The sequence below is a fragment of the Arvicanthis niloticus genome, chromosome 6 (genome assembly GCF_011762505.2).
Source record: "Arvicanthis niloticus isolate mArvNil1 chromosome 6, mArvNil1.pat.X, whole genome shotgun sequence".
In the NCBI taxonomy this organism is placed as follows: Eukaryota; Metazoa; Chordata; class Mammalia; order Rodentia; family Muridae; genus Arvicanthis; species Arvicanthis niloticus.
Genome location: NC_047663.1, coordinates 35838267 through 35859281, shown reverse-complemented (window position 1 = coordinate 35859281; position 21015 = coordinate 35838267). Strand labels below are relative to the sequence as shown.

General features: G+C 36.4%; 1 protein-coding gene across 2 annotated transcripts in view; it reads right to left on the bottom strand.

Annotated features, from left to right (window-relative positions):
• Positions 1-2280: 2280 nt before the first annotated feature.
• The window catches only part of Med13 (mediator complex subunit 13), an 88710-nt gene continuing 69975 nt past the window's right edge, over positions 2281-21015 (bottom strand). Inside the window, exons 19-30 of one of the 2 annotated variants that reach the window (XM_034505477.2) lie at positions 19795-19984; positions 18156-18612; positions 16843-17062; positions 15590-15781; positions 15030-15253; positions 12574-12716; positions 11731-11889; positions 11438-11623; positions 9019-9167; positions 7578-7751; positions 4595-4695; positions 2281-2990 (exon numbers count right to left, since the gene is read on the bottom strand). In XM_034505477.2, coding sequence (XP_034361368.1) covers positions 2858-2990; positions 4595-4695; positions 7578-7751; positions 9019-9167; positions 11438-11623; positions 11731-11889; positions 12574-12716; positions 15030-15253; positions 15590-15781; positions 16843-17062; positions 18156-18612; positions 19795-19984 — 2328 coding nt within the window. In that variant the 3' untranslated portion in view covers positions 2281-2857. Of the gene's footprint in view, positions 2991-4594; positions 4696-7577; positions 7752-9018; positions 9168-10641; positions 10896-11437; positions 11624-11730; positions 11890-12573; positions 12717-15029; positions 15254-15589; positions 15782-16842; positions 17063-18155; positions 18613-19794; positions 19985-21015 lie in introns of those variants that run through there. The other variant, XM_076936097.1, reaches the window with a different exon arrangement.

Genomic DNA, 21015 nt, shown 5'->3' with positions numbered 1-21015 from the left:
GGCCAAACAATAAGGTGTACAGAAATGTATTCATACAGTGTTAATTCACAGTCCTGATAACTGAATGGCTTGCATAAGAAAGGTATGGCTAGATGTTGCAGACTGGCTGGAAGCAGACATTATATAACTCATCTTTTAAAATGCTAAAATACTGACCTTTCACCTGCTTCAGAATGGATAACTGCACACAAAACAGATTATTAGCACTGAAATGAGGAAGTCAAGGTATTGGGTATTCACTGGGGGGAAAGTGTGCAAATTTGTTTACCTACTCAAATAAAATGATCCATGTGCTGTGACAGTTCATTTAATAAGTTAGATCTATCGCCCTGCACAAAAGGCTTCATTTCTTCTTCTAATGGCTATTTAGTAACCTCCTATTTGAGCAAAAACTGATGTGTGAAGGGGAGAAAGAAAGAAAGAAAAAAAAAAAAAAAAAGCAAAGCATGAATCAATGGTATATATTTGGGACTAGTTCCTGATTCCCAGGTAAGAAGAATTGTATGCTGGGTCCCTGCTTATGGTTACATGGAAGAAAATGTTAGGGAATAATCTTGTTAAATCTATTTCAAACTGAGGTATGGTTGTCACACATTAGTAATTTTAAATTGAGATTATAATATTTTATTTTTCTTGAGTCATTATTGAGCTAAGAAAATAACAAGGATAGTTTTTAATAGAAATTCCAAATAAGCATCTTTTCCATCAAATCTTAAGTCCCACCAAGAAAATACAGAACAAAGTATGTCAACATAATCTGTGGTGGTGTTAGCATAATTTAAAAACAGAGACGTGATCTTTACTTTAATATCAAAATATGTTCAACACTTGGATTGTTCTATTAATGTTGAAGAAATAATTTGAAAACTTGTTATTGTGTTTCTTTATAAAAAAAAAAACAAGAGTTGGTAATGTTTTCATATACCCAATTTAAAGAAGATAGCTGTAAGAAAGTGTTTTTTTTATGCTAAGCAACATTAAATGTATACTATTTACAAAACAGGTTTCAGTTAAAAAAAAAAACATACTGAGTTAAGAGTTTTGTAAATACAACTGATTTTGTCCTTGTCAACAATTAATGAATATACAAGTGGAATTTTGAAAGACTGCTTCCAAGAAAGATAGGTAGACTTGGCGACTGTGAGTTCAAGTCAGCAATGCAGGCAGGAGACTGGCTGGGCTCTCGTGAGCAGCACTGTAGAAAGGAGTTTTTTAGGGGTAAAGCCTGCATCAAAGCAGTTATCTTGGCATGTGCAAACAAGAAGGGGGAAAGCTAGATTGAAGGAAGGGGTGAATTAAAGTCCCTAAAATTCAAGTCCCTTCTTTAGGGAGGTGAGAACCTCCTTGGCATGTGCCCTACTTTAATTTGAGCTGTGTCATAGAAAAGTACAGACTCTGGTGTTTGGGACTGCCATCTCCAAACCAAGAAAATTCAATAAATAAAAAAGTCAAAGGGAAACGTTTAGAAAATGGTTCATTCACTAGTGGAACAGAGTCTGAATACCAGAATTCACTGAGGATCTATTTACACCACAGTTTGATTGCACACACACGCGCTCGCTCTCTCTCTCTCTCTCTCTCTCTCTCTCTCTCTCTCTCTCTCTCTCTCTCTCTTTCTCTCTCTCTCTCTCTCTGCCATGCATATGCATATTCTCACATGCATTCCCAATCTTTAATTTAAAAATAAAAAGTAAAACAATCAAGAGTGACTGCTCTTAAAATAATTTGCAAAATGCCTAGAGCTGGGCTAAACTTCAACCTTATAACAGATCCTGCAGAAAAATTTCATAATTAGTAATATCCCCATGCCTAAATATGCCACTGTGAAAACTGAAAAAAATTTAAGCATGTAACATTAAACACCAAAATTAGTTTAAGCATTCAGTAGCAAATGTTTTTCTTGTAAAACTAAGTTCTTTCACTGGAAATGGCCTGAAATATTAGTCATAGCCCTAAACCATAGTACAAAATATAACTGAAGAATTCTCATTTTATTCTAAGTTATTCCACCTAACAATATCACGTATGTATATTGCCATCATGTTATTCTGTAAAGGTGTGATATATAAAATGCTGTAAGACCTGGTACCTTTTCAGTTTATAAACACAGTGAACTTCATTACTGTACATGTACTCTGCAACTACAGCTTAGCTGTAAATCTTCCACACACAATGGTATGGACATTATTTCCCTCTATCCCTGTTAAACTGTACATTGAGACAATACAAATTTACTGTCCAACCCACCCCCTTACAAAAAAATAATACTCTAAAAGCAACCCTACTGCAACTTTTTAATTAAGACGATTACATATATTTTAGACCAATTGCTTTAAAGCAAGAAGGCAGTATAAACCTTCTAGGAAAATTTTTATAAAAGAGGTTAAGAAATATAAGACAATTTATACATTTAAAAACTTACAATAAATAAGAGATGCAGGCATTTTTGAATACTAGATACTATATCCAATACAAGAACATCTTGATGTTCTAAAGCCATATGTTGAAATTCATTGTTCCTCATGTTTCCTCTCCATGCTTTTAATAGTCTTTAACATTAATGGGTACTATGGCTCATTACTTTTCACAAATACTGTGACTGGAAAAAAAAAAAGGTTAATTTTTGCTACGAAAGTGTTATAATACGTTTTGAATAATCAGTCATCATCCTAAAGAGCTCAGTAAAGTCAATGAAAAATAGGGTTATAGCCCCGCCCCCCAAGTCAAAACAATATTTGTTGAAGTAATAAGAATTAGATCCCATCACAAATGACTTCCACTGAGAACTGTAACTTAATCTTGCAGCAAAATATCCTTTCTTCCTGTTCTTTCCTTGCGTAATTCCATCAAACGAAGATCACAGCATATTCATGATAAAGTTATATAACTGATTCAGCACCACAAAATGAATTGGGAGACATGAGCGTCTGTCCTGGATTGCAGGGTCACAGGTTAGCCACGAGAGTGCATTGTACTGTTCCAAAACAAACCTGAAAGCAAAGAAACTGTGTAAATTCGTCTGTTTCTCTCTCTCTCTTTTTTTTTAAGATTTATTTTTTATTTATCTGAGTACACTGCAGCTATCTTCAGAAACATACTAGAAGAGTGCTTAGGATCTCATTACAAATGGTTGTGAGCCACCATGTGCTTGCTGGGAATTGAACTCAGGACCTCTGGAAGAGCAGACGGTGCTCTTAACCATTGAGCCATCTCTCCAGCCCAATCCATCTATTTCTATTTCAATTCTATTCTATTTCAATATAAACTTTAGTAGTACTTTTAAGATCCAAAGTGTGTGTGTGTGTGTGTGTGTGTGTGTGTGAGAGAGAGAGAGAGAGCGCCACCCTTTGCTGCCTAAACAATGAGACCACATCAATACCATAACCACAGAAACTCTCTTTGCTAAAAATTTCATACTATAGCACAGGCTAATCTCAAACTCATGGTAACTCTTCTACTTTGGCTTCCTGAATGGCATCATGCTTGGCCAAAGTTACTTTATTTGTTTTTTTTTGTTTTATTTCTTGTTTGTGTTTTCATTTTTAAGATGGGCTAATTTCAACTTGTAATGATTCTCCTGTCTAACCCTCCCAAATTCTGAGATTACAGATATGACCACCAAATACAGACAATCATTTTCTTAAAAAGAGCAACAGAGCCAGACATGACATCACATGCCTTTAATCCTGGCACCCCAGAGACAAGGCTGGTGGATCTCTGTCCAAGGCTAGCCTATTCTGAGTCCAGGAAAATCAGAACCAAATAAATAAATAAATAAATAAATAAATAAATAAATAAATAGCATGCATGCATGCATGCATTATTGGTGCAATGATAGAAGTAGATCAAGTTCTGTTAAGTGCAAGGAAAGCCTGGCTTCAGGCACACCGCAGCAATACAGTGAGACCCTGTCTAAAAAAAAAAATACAATAAAAAGAATAATAGATAAGGAATAGATTTCACCACATTATAAGTTTGAAGCTATCCTGAGATACATAAGACCCCTTTTTGAATAAATTGGGGGTGGGGGGAAAGGAATCTCAAAAACTTACTCAGGTTAGAAAGGCATTCATTCTCAATAATTTAAGGAAGTTGGGGCTGGAGAGATGACTCATGCTTAAGAGCAAAACTCTTCTAGAGAAGCAGAATTCATTCCCAGCACCCACATGGCTGCTAACAATAGTCTAGAACTCCAGTTCCAGGGTAGGGATCTGATGCCTTCTGGCTTCCACTGGCGCAATGAACATGTATGCAGGCAAAAGACCCATACATATTAACATAAAAAGAATAAAATTGTTTTTAAGAAATAATTGCTAAATTATTTAGGTTTAGCTCAGAGGTAGAGCAATTTGCCAACAAGCACAGGCCCCATGCTTTGTCTATATTATGAGAAGAAAAAAAAATGGAAAAAAAAAAGTGCCTTAAGTCTGAAACAGTCATTTAAAAGTACAATTCATCCAATGATTCAAAAAAAAAAAAAAAAAAATCCTGTGAACTCTTACCAAAAAGAATAAATATATTTAACATATTTAATAGCATTCTCTTTTGCTCAAGCTGAAACAGAGCTGAACACCTAGCATCCCGAGGGCTGTACCTGAGGACATCTGAGGTCTGGTTTGAGTCCAGTGGGTGGGAGTGTTTGCTGTAAAGCAGCTCGTCGGATTGCACTGAAGGCACGTGGAGGTGCAAAGAGGCCTAAAAAGGGAAGGAAATCAGTCAGCCAGGGAGTGAAACCATCATTTAATTTCACTGTGTTCTCCCAATGGATTTATCTTGATGAAACTGATCTTATGTGAGTGTTATCTGTGGGAGCAACTATAAAAATTCATGGTTTTGATGGAAACTTTAAGTTGTAAAACTTACATTGTATCTCTCTACAATTTTTACTTTAGCTTTATTATTTCTATTATATAGCAATCTTAAAAAAAAAGCTTTACAGTTATCATCTAAAATCTAAATATAATTTGCCCAGGTATATAACGCATGATTAAGGAAACACTGAACCCATAAGCCTGAGTGTACCCTGTCCCTGGGTTACACAAAATGTGAGACCACGCAGCCACACTTAATGTAGGACCTAAATGCTAAAAAAATAAAATAAAATAGAAAAAAATAAAAAGATGTCAAGGGAGTAATCCTGCACTATCTATCTATCTATCTATCTATCTATCTATCTATCTAGGCAAAGCTGTAATTTTAACAAAATTGCCTCTGGATGAACAATACAATGTACACATACCTATTTGTGCAATACATTTATTATCAGAGACTTATAAACAACTGCACACATTTAGAGATAGCAATGAGAAGTGGGCAGAAGGAATGTGGTACTATTTTTCACATTTCAAGTAAGTAAAATTAATCATCTAGTATGTAAGTTGTATAATGGTATTAATGCCATGATACAGTGGGGATGCTCACCACAGAGAATCCTTCACAATGTTCTCTATATTCTTTAAAGGTGCTTCTTCACACAAATCTGCATTCTCTACCACAACTGCATATATGTATAAGCTCTTATAAAGTATATACAGAAATATAGCCAAAAATACTTATGTTTGAACTGTTTGTAAATTCTGGATTTATGAATTATAAATGAGTCTCACTTGGCCAATCACTACAAAGTAAATGAATGCTGATTTAATTCTTAAAATAAAATTATTTTTATCCATCTAGAACCCACTGATTTCTTAAGTAAAAAGAAATATACAACGTGGTTTTATTGACTATAGTACAGAACTAAAATGGGATACATGAAAAAAATAAAAAGTGAACAAAATTATGTTAAGTTATGCCTTACCTGTGATTCAGAACCAGAAGTCCTAATCTTGTTACACTGTATCTGAGGGTGAATGCTCACTTTACACTATCCTCTCTGTAAATAAATATTGAGTAGAAAAGAATCTGGATAGTCCCTTGGACTTTTCATAAAAGTGTTTACTAAACAAAAGTGTGCCCTGAAACACTAAGGCCATGAACTACAAATAGGTATTACACTAAATTTGGAAAATGCTAGATAAGCATAGTTATTTCCTGCTTTTCTGAGAACTTTAGTGTACACCCAGGCTCTGTGACTGCGTGGGGGAAACAGCATGGGTAGCACTTCCCAAAGAACCAAGGAACTCTGCTTAGTGGAGACTCCATCCTATGATTCTAGAGAAAACCCCTTGGGAAGATGTTCATGAAAATGAGATTATGACAGACCAATGAACATCTGGGAGAGGAATAAAAGTCACAGGATAAACTATTATTTTTATTAATAGTCAATTCAAGGGCAGGGAGAGCTCAGAGTACTTGCCTAGCATAGATAATTCACATTCAAAAGGGGAGAAAAAAAATCAGATTATTAACTACAGTTAACAGCCTTTATAAGTGTGCTACAGAATAGTCTTTATAAATGTACTACAGAAGCCCATTGTTTAATCGCAAATGGCTTTCACAGAATGGGGTATACATCCAGGGTAAATATAAATCTCAAGAAATTACTAAAATATACTCTCAAGAAATTAAAATGTTATCATCTGACCTGAAACATGAAGAGCCCACTTACAGTAGTTTCTACACTGTGTGAGTCAGATCTTCATTTATTATTTTGTAACGGTACTAGCAACTCTAACAATCAAACACAGAGGGCTTTTATAACTCATTTTACTTCACCACCTGATAATTTAGACTATAAAATGAAGGTTGAAAAAATAAGTATCTATAGGTCTGAGAATCTCACTTCTTAAAACCTACTCACCAGTTTATGTTTTGATAAAGTCTAGCTATTTCCAACTGGCTCACCTAGAACTCAAGCTGGCCTTCAACTCCTGGGGTACACTTCTTGCCTATGCCTCCCAAGTCACCATACCCAACCTACTAAACTAGTTGTTTATTTGCTTGTTTCTAAGATAGAAGTCTCACTATGTATCCCTGGCTGGTCTAGAACTCCCCATGTATACTAGGATAGCCTCAAGCTTACAAAAATTTTCCTGCCTCTGGTTCCTGAATGCTGGGATTAAAAGCATGGGCTATCACACTCATCCTACTCAAAAGTAATTTATACAAAGGAAACTTTTTAGAGCAGGTAAATTAAACAAAAACTAAGTATTACAAAGTTGCTAAATTTTTTAATCCCCAAAATAATAAAATAGGAGTGTAGTGTGATTCCATTCAAATAACATAATTATCACTAAAGACCCAGGCTTTACTCTTGATGTCTACTATAAAGTTATGACTTTAGATGAGTGAGTTTCCAAAATTACAATATATTTAGAGGAGGATAAGAACAGAAAGAGACAGGGCAGTGCTTGTAGGCTCTAAGCATCTATACTGCATTGAAAATACAACTTAAAAGCAAGAGCTCCAGGAGCCTGACTTTAAGAATAACAGTCAATCTTCATATAAATTTTTTATGTGTTTCATATTAGTTAATTCTCTTTATGACACCATTTATAGAAATACAAACAACAAAGCATTTAAGAACTTGGATTCAGATGAGCCATAAAACTTTAAAATGCCATTTCAGTAATTCTTAGGACTAAAAACTATCAATTAGGATTTGTTAGGAATTGGCACAGAAATATTAATAATACCTTAAGAAAAAGGGGGCATTGATATTGTGCTTGAGGACATGCTGACCAGAACCAGTCAGGTAATGGACCCGCTTTGGCAGTTGATACAAAGTATCCAAGGGCCAATGGTTGTTGAAGAATATTAGTTACTTCATCATGCGATTCTGTTGAAAGTAGCCGATCAGTACCCTGACCCTTAAAAAAAACAAGAGTAGTATTAGTTCATTCAATACATCTATCTCTAAACAACAAATATAAATACAAATGACTTAAAACAATTAATAATCTCATATTACCACATAACCTCAATAAACCACATAAAATATTAAAAATTAAATGGTCACAGACTAAGAGTCTCAATTAGTACTATGTCTAACCTGGCCAATAATATCTACTACTCAGAGGCTGAAGCAGGAGGATCAAAAGAAGTTAAAGGCCTGCTTGGGCTACAAAGTAAGTTCAAGGTTAGCCTGGATAACTTGACTGCTCAAAATAAAAAGAGGGCTGTGGATGTAGGTTCACAGCAGTATACCTGTCTAACATGTGTGACATTTAAATTTAATTCCAAGCCTAATAATTAACTAAATGTAGTAATATCGCTATGAAAACTGTGAGACAAAATGAGTATGTCACTTATGTCCTAATACTTGCTCAACAAATTCCTCGCCCCAATTCAAAAGGCAGATTCATTCTCTGTTCCCATAGCACTATTTATACAATGTCATAAATTTCAACAGTGTTTTGGAAGACATTATAGTACCATGAACTTTTATCCATTCCCTTTGAATTGACCAATGAATTTCTCAGCATTTATTTTAAAGAAATGGATAAAAGAAAAATAAAATGCGTAATAAAAATATTCATTACATCAGTCAGTACCTCAAGCACCATTAATCTTTCTACTGTGACAAGACAGTAAAAATGGCATTGCCCCCACATTTTTATTAGTTCTTTGAGAACTTCATATAATGAGTTTTGATCATAGAATTAATGGTGCTTCTAATGTTTAAAAAAAGCAAAAAGAAAAACAAAACAAAACAAAACAAAACAAACAAACAAACAAACAAAAAAAAAAAAAAAAAAAAAAAAAGAAGAAGAAGAAGAAAAAAGAACCAGACATTGGTGCAATCTTAGCACAGAGGAGGCTCACAAATTAGAAGCCACCCTGAGCTGCATTACAAAGACTCTAACTCAAAAAAAAAAAAAAAACCACAGGAAAAAGGTTGCAGACAGTGCATGCCTGCGACTACAACACTACTGAGGTACAAGCAGGAAGATCATTGCAAAAGAAAAGCTTTAATAGCTAAATAAAAGTACATGAGCTCAATTGATATCCATCTCTTGCTAATTTCTAAAGGAAAAGATGTTCTATTTCATATAATAAACCCTGGATGGATAGGTGGATGGATGGACTGACAGATGGCATTTCTATACACTGAAACTTTTTTTTTAACCAACTTACCTTGCCAGCATCACCTCCATGGGGGTAATGAGAGCCTGGAGAATGTACAGGAGATGCAGTTGGAGATGCAGGAAGGATATTAATGATATCAGGATCAAGATCATCTCCTGTGTCTAATAAATCGAAGATACCCATTCCATCTGCTCCATCTGTACAGGGAAAAGAAATTAATATTCTATTTTCTGTATACCATGATTATTGACATTAAAGTACTAAAATAAATTTTAACCAAAATGGGACTGGCAAGAGATGATTGCTCATGCCCATAATGCTATGACTTAAAAGGCTAGATGATGAGGACTGCTATGAGTTTAAGGCCAACCTGGTCTGTATAGGCCAGCCTGGGCTTTACAAGCAGTGAGATCCTAACTCAAAACAACAGCCAGGGCATGTTGATGCTTGCTTTTAATCTCAGCACTCAGAGGCAGAGGCAGGAGGATTACTGTGAGCTCCAGGCTAGTCAGTGTTATATAGTGAGACCCTGCCTCAAAAAAACAAAACCAACCAAAAAATATCTTAAAGCAAAATGAGTCAATGAGAACATCATTTACTGAACAACAACCATGTGCCAAGTATTATGCCAATAACCACAGAAAGGATTTTGCAGTAGTGGTCAATCAAAAGAGACCTATATTGGAGATTATTCTGAACTTTCCAATGGGCCCTATAATCATAAAAGTCATTTTCTTTTTTCTTAAATGTGGTTCCACAGATTGACCCAAGGGCCATACAAATAACAGGTAAGCACTGAGCTAACCCCAGCTATCGGAGGACTAATATGAAGAAAAGAGAAGAGTGGATGACAAAGAAGTAAGTACTGCCGTCACTCAAAATGGAGAGAAAGGCCAGGGGTCAAAGAATATCATGGCCTCTAGAGATGGCAAAGGCAAGGAAACAGAGGCTATCTGAGACATCAACAGGAAACCCAGACTAACTCATGAGAATGACTTTGAGCATTACAATATAAAAAACTCCTGTTTTCTTAAGCTACTGAATTAATAATGTTATAAAAGCAACCAGTAAAAAGGAAAGATAGCAAGAAATGCAAATGTGTTTTAAAGAACCCTATTCTTTAAAAAAGTAAAATATTCAAGTTATTACATAATAATAGAGTAAAATGATGAGGTATGGCAGGCAGTGGTGGCACACATCCTTAATCCCAGCATGTGGGAGGCAGAGACAGGAGGATCTCTGAGTTTGAGGCCAGCCTGGTCTACAGAGCGAGTTCCAGGACAGCCAGGGCCACACAGAGAAACCCTGCCTTGAAAAACAAAATAGTAATTATTATTGTTAAAATATATGTGCACCTTTGGAGATCTAACATTTCCAAAAAAATAGTTTCGAGTAACAAAAAACACTATTTTTTTCTCTTCTACTAAACACAACCTAAAAGGTTCATTAAATTACATTTATATTTTAGCAGTTTATATAAAGCCTTATTTAAGCAAACAGACAAATAAAGAAGGGCTTGGCACATCTTGACTAGCATTCAAAAAAGCCTAGGTTTAATCTGTAGTAAGGCTTAAACAAAGGGGGCAGAGATAAAACGGGATATATGGAGAAATACATGAAGCTCAAAAGCACAGCATAAATATATAAAAACTTATGACCAATAACTCCTCAAAATAAGATTTACAGAATTCATATCAATAACCAATTCTAATACAGTATAAAATGGTGTAGTCATTACCTGGAGCCTCTTTACAAATTACCATGCACTTACTGGAATAAGAAAACACATATTTTCATTAATGTTTGGGAGGCAAAAGCCTTAATAATCTGTTTCCTTTTCTTTTCCAGTGATTTGAACTGCATGCTTTGGCTCACAGCCTTTCTCTTTGACTTTGTATCCTTTTCTTCCATCCAACAGCTTTTTCCTATTGGGTAAATATTGAACTTTCTCTTTGCTTCCTTGTTATAAGACACATACTATTGCTTTTTAGTCCCACCTGCATAATATATGATAAAATTCTCTATCTCAATATACTTAGCTCTATCTCCAAACTTTTTTTTTTTCTTAATTTCAGGACATGCTATTCATTCCACAAAAACTCTCGCTGCTTTACTGATTTTAAAACCAATCTGGAGCCTAGGCAGAGTGGTGTATGCCTATAGTACCAGCTTCTTGGAAGGCTGAAGCACGAGTAAGGCTTAAGCATGGGAGTTCTACACCAACCTGAGCAACACAGCATGACCCTGTCTCCAAAACAAAAAAACAAAAAACAAACAAACAAACAAACAAAAAAGGCAGCGACAGTTAGACATGCCTGTAAGCCCTGAACTTTTAGACTAAAGCAGGAGGATTGCTAGAAGCTCAAGACCAAACCTGAGCTAAATATCAAGTACCAGGCCAAACAGGGCTGTATAGCAAGACCTTGATCTCAAAACAAATAAAAATTTTAAAGCTCAACTAACTTACCATTGTTGGGATTGAAAGCTAAATCCAAATTTTCAGTGGTGTAAGTAGCTGAAGCTACTTGAACAGAAGCAGAAGTAGGGAACACAAGTATATGAGTACAGGATGTATCTTGTGGGGTATTTAGCTGAGGTGTCTGCATATTTAGAGTGGTGCTTCTTCCAAAAACAGAACCAGTTGACACAGAATCTAAAGAGAAATGCATTTTTCCTTTTTTGTAAGTACAGAATTTTATGTAACACTTAAGTTAAACATACAATGATAATTAAATCTGACATACAGTGAACATAACTAACCTGGCATGATAACAAAAGAACCTTGGGGTTCCATCGCAACCAAACAAGCACTAAGGATACTCGGAGAGTCTGCGGCAGATATGCCACACATCCTACACATGTCTTTGAGCCTTTTGCTTAGAGACTGCAAGTTTCGACGACTCAGCAAACAACTCCAATCTGTGGATATCAATAGGGGAGGACAGTACTTAAAGTTACTGCTCTGTTATGAGATTATGTCAAGGTTACAATAAAGGAGAAATATGTAATGCCTTTTAAATTAGTGAATTTTTAACATAGGGGTCATCATCAAGGTAAAACTTTTAAACATGACGATATTTAGCATCCCTTATCTCCTTACCTTCAGTATCAAGTCAGTGTATAATATGTGTGTATATAAAATATATAATTATGACTATATATGTATAAAATTGTTATATATACTTATATATTTATAATTATATAACATAATTATATAGTACATTTAATAGATATTAGTTATATCTATTGTATTATATATACAGTTCCTTGTTTAAAAAAAAATCTTTTACTAATAATCCTTAGCATTTTAAGCCTTATTTTTATATATGAGTATCTTGCCTGCATATATGCCTGTATACCACCCATATGCAGTGCTTGCAGAGGCTAAAAGAAGGCATCAGATCCCCTGAAATGTGACTTATAGGCAGTTGTGAGGCACTAGGTGAGCACTATATACAGCAAACCTGCACCCTCTAGAAGATGCTGGGACGTTTATCAGTTTATTCAACATGTTATTTAATGTTCTCTGAACCAAATATATATCAACGTAAAACAAAGTAAAAAAAAAAAAAAAAAAAAAAAAAGGTAAAAATCACAAATCACCTTTCAATTCTCCATGTCCAATCCTCCCCAGACGACCAATGACAACTCTCCATGGTAATGAGCTCATCTGAACAAGTCCTAAGCACCACTCCCAGAGTTTCTGTAGGCCAAATCTTCTAGCAGAACCCTTTTTCCGACGGGCCCTATTAAATGAAATGGTTGTAAATATTTCAAAACTTCACATGATGAAATTTTATAAGATGGCTAAAAGTAAAGAACAAGGAATTGGGGGCATGTATGCATATCATACACAAGCTCTGCTGCCAGTCTATGAAACAGAATTTCTACACCTTAAAAGATAAAGAATATCCAACACAAACTACATTTCTCACAGGAAATAACACTGTTGTATGTTTTCTAATACACGCACTTCATTAGGTAGGCAAGCTTGTAACACAGCCCTGTCCAAATGAGGAACGACAGCTAGCACTTGCTAGCATGGACTCTGCTACAAATATACAGCCGAGGTGCTGTACACACAACACTCATTTCATCAGAACACACTGATGAGGCAGAGACAACTACTCTACAGACATTACAAATCAATAAGCTATAGCTCAGCTGCCTGATTTTCCCCATATCATATAACCTGTAAGAAACCAGTAAGGGGTAGTATTTGAAAACAGGTCTAAATACATCTTATAACTATTATTACATCTTAATTTATTTTGCGTGGGGATACACATTCCATGGCACAAGTACAAAGAGGATAACTTTTGGGAGTTGGCTCTCTCCATCATGTGGGTTCCATTTCTACTTTTATGGAAGGATTTATTGTATTTTATACATGGTGTTTTGCTTCCATGTATGTATGTGCACTATAGGTGTACCTGGTACCCAGACAGCAAAAGACTGGATTTCTTGGAACCATAGTTATAGAAGATGTGAAGCACGATGTGGGTGCTGGGAATGGAATCCAGTCCTCTACAAGAATAGCTGGGGGAGAGGGGGAGTTTAAAAAATAATAGTTCTAAATGCTGAGCTGTCTCTCCTACCCCCATTTTTACCTTTTGATTAACAAAGTAAAATGGTAACCTAAGCCTGACAGTGGTGACATCCTTTCTCTTCCTTCACAGAGAAGTATACTCTTCTTAAATTATCTCATAACTAATGCAACTATCTCACTCAAAAGTATTTAAAGAAAATTAAGTTTGAGCCAGGCATTGGTGGTGCACACCTTTAATTCAGCACTTGGGAGACAGAGGCAGGTGGATCCCTTTGAGTTTGAGGCTAGTCTGGTCTACATAGTGCAAACCAGGACATCCAAGGCTACACACACACACACACACACACACACACACACACACAAACCAATCTCAAAAAACAAACAGAAAGAATTAGATTTTTAAAAACGCCACACAGGAGTGGCAGTGCATATCTTTAATCTGAGCAGAGGAAGAGACTGGAAGAGTTCGAGGCCAGTCTGCTCTACAAACAAGAGTTCCAAGATACCCAGGGAAGTTATACTGGCCCTGTCTGTCAAAAAAATGAGAGGGGGAGGGAGAGGTAAGGAAAGAAGGGAGAAGGGGAGGAAAGGAGGAGGGAGGGAGAAAAGCTGCTAACCACACCCCCTCAAAGGTTATGTTGAGTATATTGTTTCTCCTGTGTTCCTTTGTAAACAGTTATAAAGTAAAGCCTAACTAGAAAAATAATGCCTGTATTCCCCCAGGTAGGTAGGTAGATTGCCATTGTAGAATTTATGCTATAAGCACAAATTCTATTTATGCTATATATTCATATTTATATACTTTGTATAGCCCTGGCTATCTTGGAACTCAGAGATTGGCCTGCCTAGGCCTCCAAAGTACTGAAATTAAAAGTGCACACGTCCACTCTCAGCTTAGCAGATTCACTTTTGTGAGTAAAAGAGTTAAGTTAATGTTTAAAAACTTGTATTTGATTTGTATTATTTTTTAATTGTATGTATCAGGAGGAGAGGTAAATGTGGCCATGAATGCAGGGGCCTATGGAAGTCAGAGTAACAAGAGTTGTGAGCCACCAGATGTGGATGTCAAGAAACTGTTAACTGCCAGGCCCTAAAGTTTCAAACTGTTCATCCAAAATTATTGTTGCAAGCATTATAGCATAAAACTTAAGGAGCGCAATCTTTTTTATCTATGTGACAGATTAACAAGGAAAAGGAGCATTTGTTTTTGAGATCATCTTACTATGTAGTCCTGGCTGGCCTCAAACTCCAAGATTCATTGTCTTCACCTTCCAAAAGCTGAGATTAAAGACATATACCTGTCCAAATTGTTTTTCATTATCTAAATTATACCTTATAAGCAGCAACTATAAAATGCAGATAAAAGTATACCCAGAACCTCAACAATTAATATCATTACATATAATATATATAACTTCAAATGGTTATTTACTTAATATGAAACAGTTTGTACACTTGGACATATAATAACATTCTAAATTGGGATAACCACGTTTAAGGAAATAAGTACCTATTTGGAACATCGATGTTAATGATACATGTTTCTAGAAGTTCTCCATACAGATCTGTGCAAGATGCAAGAATCCACCTTTGATCATGTGATAAACAGTAGCCCACAAAAAGAACATTGTATTTCTGTCCAGCTTCTCCAAAGGTCTCTCCTAGCTCTGTTTGTTTGTCCTTCACAGGAGCCAGAATAAAAGGTGGTGTATAAAGTCGAATGCACTCTGGTCTCTGTAAAATAAAACATAAAAGTACTATAGAACTATGCAATCTTAGGAAAATATTTACTATTTATCCAAGTGTAACTGGAAATTAGACTAAAACAAATTTTTGTTTTGGTTTGTTTTGATTTTTGGTATTCTGAGACAGGGTTTCTTTGTAGCCTTGGCTGTCCTGAACTCGCTCTGTAGACCAGGCTGTCCTCAAACTCAGAGATTTGCTGCCTCTGCCTCCCAGAATGCTGGGATTAAAGAAGCATACCACCACTGCCCCGCCATTTAGTTGTATATAAAATTTTAAAATGTAAGTCACCTTGATAGCTTTGATCATGGGAAACATAATACTTACATCAGGACTTTTAAGAGCAGTTTCCATAGCTAAGCCCGGACCAAACCCAGTAAGTGTTTTTACATTGGTTGATGTTGGAAGTGGTCTCCGACACTGGGTAAACACCGAAAAAGCCAAAGATTTTAAATGCTGGGAGTAGATTTGTCTGTCATCGTGTTTCACAGGTTGTAACAGGTACTGACAAGGAACAATCTACAGATAAAGGTAAGTATTACAAACATTAACAGAGTAACTTGGAACAGTAAGAGAAATCCCTTCAGACAAACTTTAGCAACATCTAATGGAAAGATAGTGGTTTCTATTACACAGTGTTTTTAATCTGTATGGTATGTGCATGAGTGTTCTGCCTGCATATACACATATACACTTATACATTATTACCTGTGGAGCCTAGAGAGAGCACTGGGATCCATTAGGACTAGAGTTATGGATGCCTTATGAGTGCTAGCAATTGAATACGAGTCTTCTGAAAAGCAAGCAGTGCTCTTAGCCATTGAGCCATCTAGCCTGCTTGCCTCTGTTACATAGTTTTTATATATACGGGTCCTGAACTAAAGGACCACCTAGAAATCTTTTGAAATTTCTATACATAGCTTAATTTTCTTCTACTTTTACTGTGAACCTGTCTCAATTAAAATTAACACATAGAATACAAGCATTATTTTCCTACTGAGTAACACAAGAGAAGCAATACACTCAATATAATCTTGGGCGGGGGGTGGGGGGTGGGGGGGAGGGATTACTAGAGGGTTAACAAACAAACGTCTTATTAAAATAGCCCAGGCTAGCCTGGCACTATGTACTGATGCTGGCCTCCAACTTCTGATCGTACTCCCTCCGCTTCCTGGAATTAGAAACACACACTACCATCTACAGCCAACATCATCATAGTTCTTATGATTGTAGAATGACTGTAATAAAGTTTTCTAAAGATTTATGTGTGTATGTCTGTCCGTCTCTATGTGTGTATTCTATGCATATGACAGTACCCACAAAACAGATCCCCTGTTGCTGATATTACTGACAGCTGTGAGGCACCAGATGTGAGTACAAAAAACTAAACTTGGGTCCTCTGGAAGAGCAGCAAGCACTTCACTGCTAAGCCATCTAATCAACCCCCAGGACTATAAAGTTTATCTTTTATAAGCTCTCTTAAAATTCCTATAATATTTAAGTAAAATCAATACAACCTTTTAACAAAATTATTTTGAATACAGAAAAATAACTGAATCTCTGAAACATCAAATCCTTACCTGTACAGAAACAGTACTTTTGATATGAGGAGGAAGAGTCTGGACCATTTCCAAGAAGCAACGAAGAAGCCCCAAAGTCCATACATTAGAAGAGTTAGTGCTCTCATCTTTATTTTCATATGAAAAAGGATCAATTATATAAACAACAATTGCAGGTGGGTAGGTAATTGCATGTGAATCACCATCTGTGGGAATCCCCACTTTATCCCGATCCATTGTGCTAAAAATTGAGGTAGAAATAGTACAAAGTTGTATTATGTCTGCCTGGTACAGCACCAAAGCAAATCCTTACCTCCTTCTTTTATTGGTACAAGGTATCAGAAAACCTCTTTGATAATCAGGATACTTAACAAATCAAAGGCTTTGTGCTTTTAAAAGTAAGAATAGACTTCTCAAACAGCTTAACAGTAAGAGACTAAAGGTCTCTCTGACAGGTATCTTAGTAACTGGCCATGCTCAGGAGCCTACCTAAAAACAAAGCTAGTCCAGAAAGAAGCCAGGTTTTTCTGTTTAGGTAATAGTTTACTTTTACCCATATTTATGAGTGTGGCTTTGGAACAACTACCTAAAATGAACAACTACCTAGGTAGCAACAGCTACCTAGAATGAATGAGCAATGAGCATCAGACTATCTGAACCATAACATAAGGGAGGTTCCCCAGGACTTTCATATAAAAACAATGAGATCCATTACCACTAACATAATTGCTGCACATCAGATATGGATACAACGCTAAAAGAAGTTAGACCTCCCCTTATCACAAAGTGATTAAAAGACAGAGTCGAAATTCAGTATTGTTAAGAATCTAAAGTCTCCAAACCAGAGGAGAAGTACAGCACAGGGAGAGGTTGCTTTGCCTAGCATGTGCAAGCTCCAGGGATGAGTTTCTAACACACGCACGCATGCACGCACGCACGCACGCACGCACGCACGCACGCAGGCTCCAAAGTGATGTCTAAACCATTTGTGTAGTATGCATAAACAATTACATTTGCTTATGACACAGCCAGACTCAATCACAGGAATATTTGGAGTTGAATAGGATTTTTAAGATCTTAACACCAAACCCTGTGATTCTATGATGAAAATTGTAAAAAACAATCTTTATTTTAATTTTATACATAAATTAGTTAACATGATTAGACTAATTCCACAGTAAGATGAAGTACTTTATACTTATTCTAACTTTAAAGAGACCATAGATTCTGTATTTCTACTAACTTAATTTGTTTATACTTATTCATGTTAAACACATGTGCTACTTACTACTTAACTATCTTTCAACCCCAAGCATCCCAATATTTAACAGTACCTTTCAGACACATCAGGATGTGGCTGAGTGGGAAGTGAAGCCGACTCCCCTGATATTCCGGCTGCCTGCAGAGATGATGACTGCTGTCCTCCTAGCTGGCCACTCTGAACCGTACTTGCTTGTGCAGACATGGATCCTGTACCACTAGTGTTCATACTGCCAAAGGGTGGAAACGAAGGCAGTTTATTTGATGATACTCCACTACTCATACTGGAAGATGATGAAGATGAAGTTGTGGTCAAAGTTGAATTAGCTGTGGCAACTGAAGTAGATATGGCAACACCTGAAGTCATGGTCATAGTGCTACTTGCCGCAGATGCTAAGGTGGCAGATGGAGCAGTAGCGTTTCCAGTATTTGTCATCTGAGGTGCAGTAACCAAAGACTGATTTGGAGGGGCAACTAAATTTGGCTGGGAGAGCAGAGAGCTGTCCAACGGCTGAGAAGCAAGATATGGACCTAAAGAACAAAAACGGGTATTTAATTCTTGATTTCACTGACTAATTTTTATTCTACTATAGAAATAACAATGTACCTGATACTTTTATGGCAATTATCTTCCTTATCTGCTTTACTAACAGTGCAGCATGAACTAACTTTCTATTTTCTCCCAGAAACTTAAAAAAAAAAGGAAGAAAAAAGTTTAAAATTTAACTATAAAAATAAACCCATATTTTCATTCAAATTTTAAATAGTATGAAAATGTAAGAATTTCCTGGGCAAAATTAAATATAAATAAAAGCTGACAAGATGGCTTGGTGATTAAGTTGATCCCCAGAAACCACCAGGCAGAAAGAGAAAACCAACCTTGCCAAGTAGTCCTGATTTCCACTGGTTCACAGTGGCATATATGCCCACACAAGTAATATGTATAAGAAAAAGTTAGAAACCATCAACAAATGCCTATCAGCATGTAGCAAATTTTCATCAAACCACTGCGACTATTGTTAAATCACAAGTTAAAGAACTACTGTCTAGATTGATAGCCAATTAAAATACAAAATGGAGGAATATTACCATAAGGTGCAATTTTCAGAAATGTCTAATTAGGTTCAGTAGTCTGGTATTGCATCTCTTTGGATTAAGTGTAAAGGAAGTTCACTGATAATTTCAGGATATAACAAAAAAGATTTAAATAACAGCCATACTCGAAACTACAGGTTACTTAGAAATTATTTGTATGTAAATTACTAACAAATCAAAAAAATTTTTTTAAAGACAGGTTCTTACTATGTGTGTGTAGCCCTGTTGTTCTGGAACTCACTCTGTAGGCCACACTGGCCTTAAACTCAGAGATCCTCCTGACTCTGCCTCCTGAATACTGGGATCAATTCTATAAAACATCAGACTCCACAGAAACAGCAAAAATATTTTGGAACAAATAATGTCTACTTGATAGCATGCCCATATACAGAGCTAGAATCTCTATGTGGACAGTCAAACAATACATATGTAAGTTTGAAACCACAGCCTTTGCCACATCTACTCAGTTCTGACTTTGAGGACAAAAGCAGGCAGAGACAGTGTTTGAAAAAAAAATGGAGATGGCTATATGACACTAAGATTTTATTTACAAAATTCGATGGTGAAACAACCCACACTGCTCACATTGCTCTTATAGGATGAATACAAACTGAATACCTAAATCGTATCTGCAGACTTGTGCATACAGCTTCAGTTTAGAAAATGCTTCATTGTTACCATCAGCTGCCTGAGAAAACCATTCTGTTACAAACTTTTCTGAAAGTTTCTTTGATGCAGTAGCTCCAACTTTCATGATCCCATCCGTCAACAGTCGAGAAATAGGTCTGTGTTGGCCCAATCGACAGGACTACAAAAATATATATAAAAGGCAGAACTGGTGAATTTACTGTACAATTTGGATACAGATTATAAAAATCCAAGCATGTCAGCCATTTAAAACAAGCCTTATCACTTATAATTAACTACTGAGTTGGAATAGCATGGGTAACCATAAAGATACTGGTTGTTTTCCTTTAGAAATTTCCAGCTGCTTTTTTTTGGACACAGGGTCTCGGGTAACCCAAACTAGCCTCCAACTTGTTACATTGCTGAAAAATGATTTTCTGATCCTCCAGCTTCTACCTCTCAAATGGTGGGATTACAAACATATACTACCACCCCTGGTAATATGTTGAGAACCGCACTATCCCACGTTTTGGGGGCCAGAATGTTGGGGACCTCTCTATCAATGTTGGAACCCGCACTGCCAAAAGCCTTGAGGGCTAAACTGTTAGAGTCCACACTTCCCCAAGCTGCTCCAGTACGCGGGTCAGGGTTCAGCAAGACAGAGAGTGAGGACGGACACAAAGAATGGAGACCAGAGTGTGATTCAATCCCGTTTATTCTTCAGTCTCTCTTCTCCCCAAGTCCCTAGTCCCAGTCCCAACTTCCAAGTCCCTAGTTCCTAGTACCAAGTCTCGGGTCCTAATCCTAGTTCCAGCTGTAATAAGTCTCAAGTCCTTATCCAGTTCTAAGTTGCTAGTCTCTTTCCCAGTTCCAAGTTCTAAGTTCCAAGTCCTAAGTCTCAAGCCTCTCTCTAAGTTCCTTCTTCTGTCTACCTCTTTTATATGTCTCACTTCTAAGTCTCGCCTTTAAGACTTATCTCTAAATCACACCTTTAAGTCTTACCTTTAAGTCTCACACACCCAAGGGAAAATCCTGGGTATCTAAAACAAGATGTTATCAGAATGTGCTCAGCTATTGTAGGCTGTTGTAAACAAGTCTCTTGTCAGGGTTTATGGCTCAAGATGGCTGCAAGGATGATAGCGGCCTTCTGTCAGCTCCCCACAGTAATATGTTTTTTTCCAAGACATAGTTTCACTGTGTAATCCAGGCTGG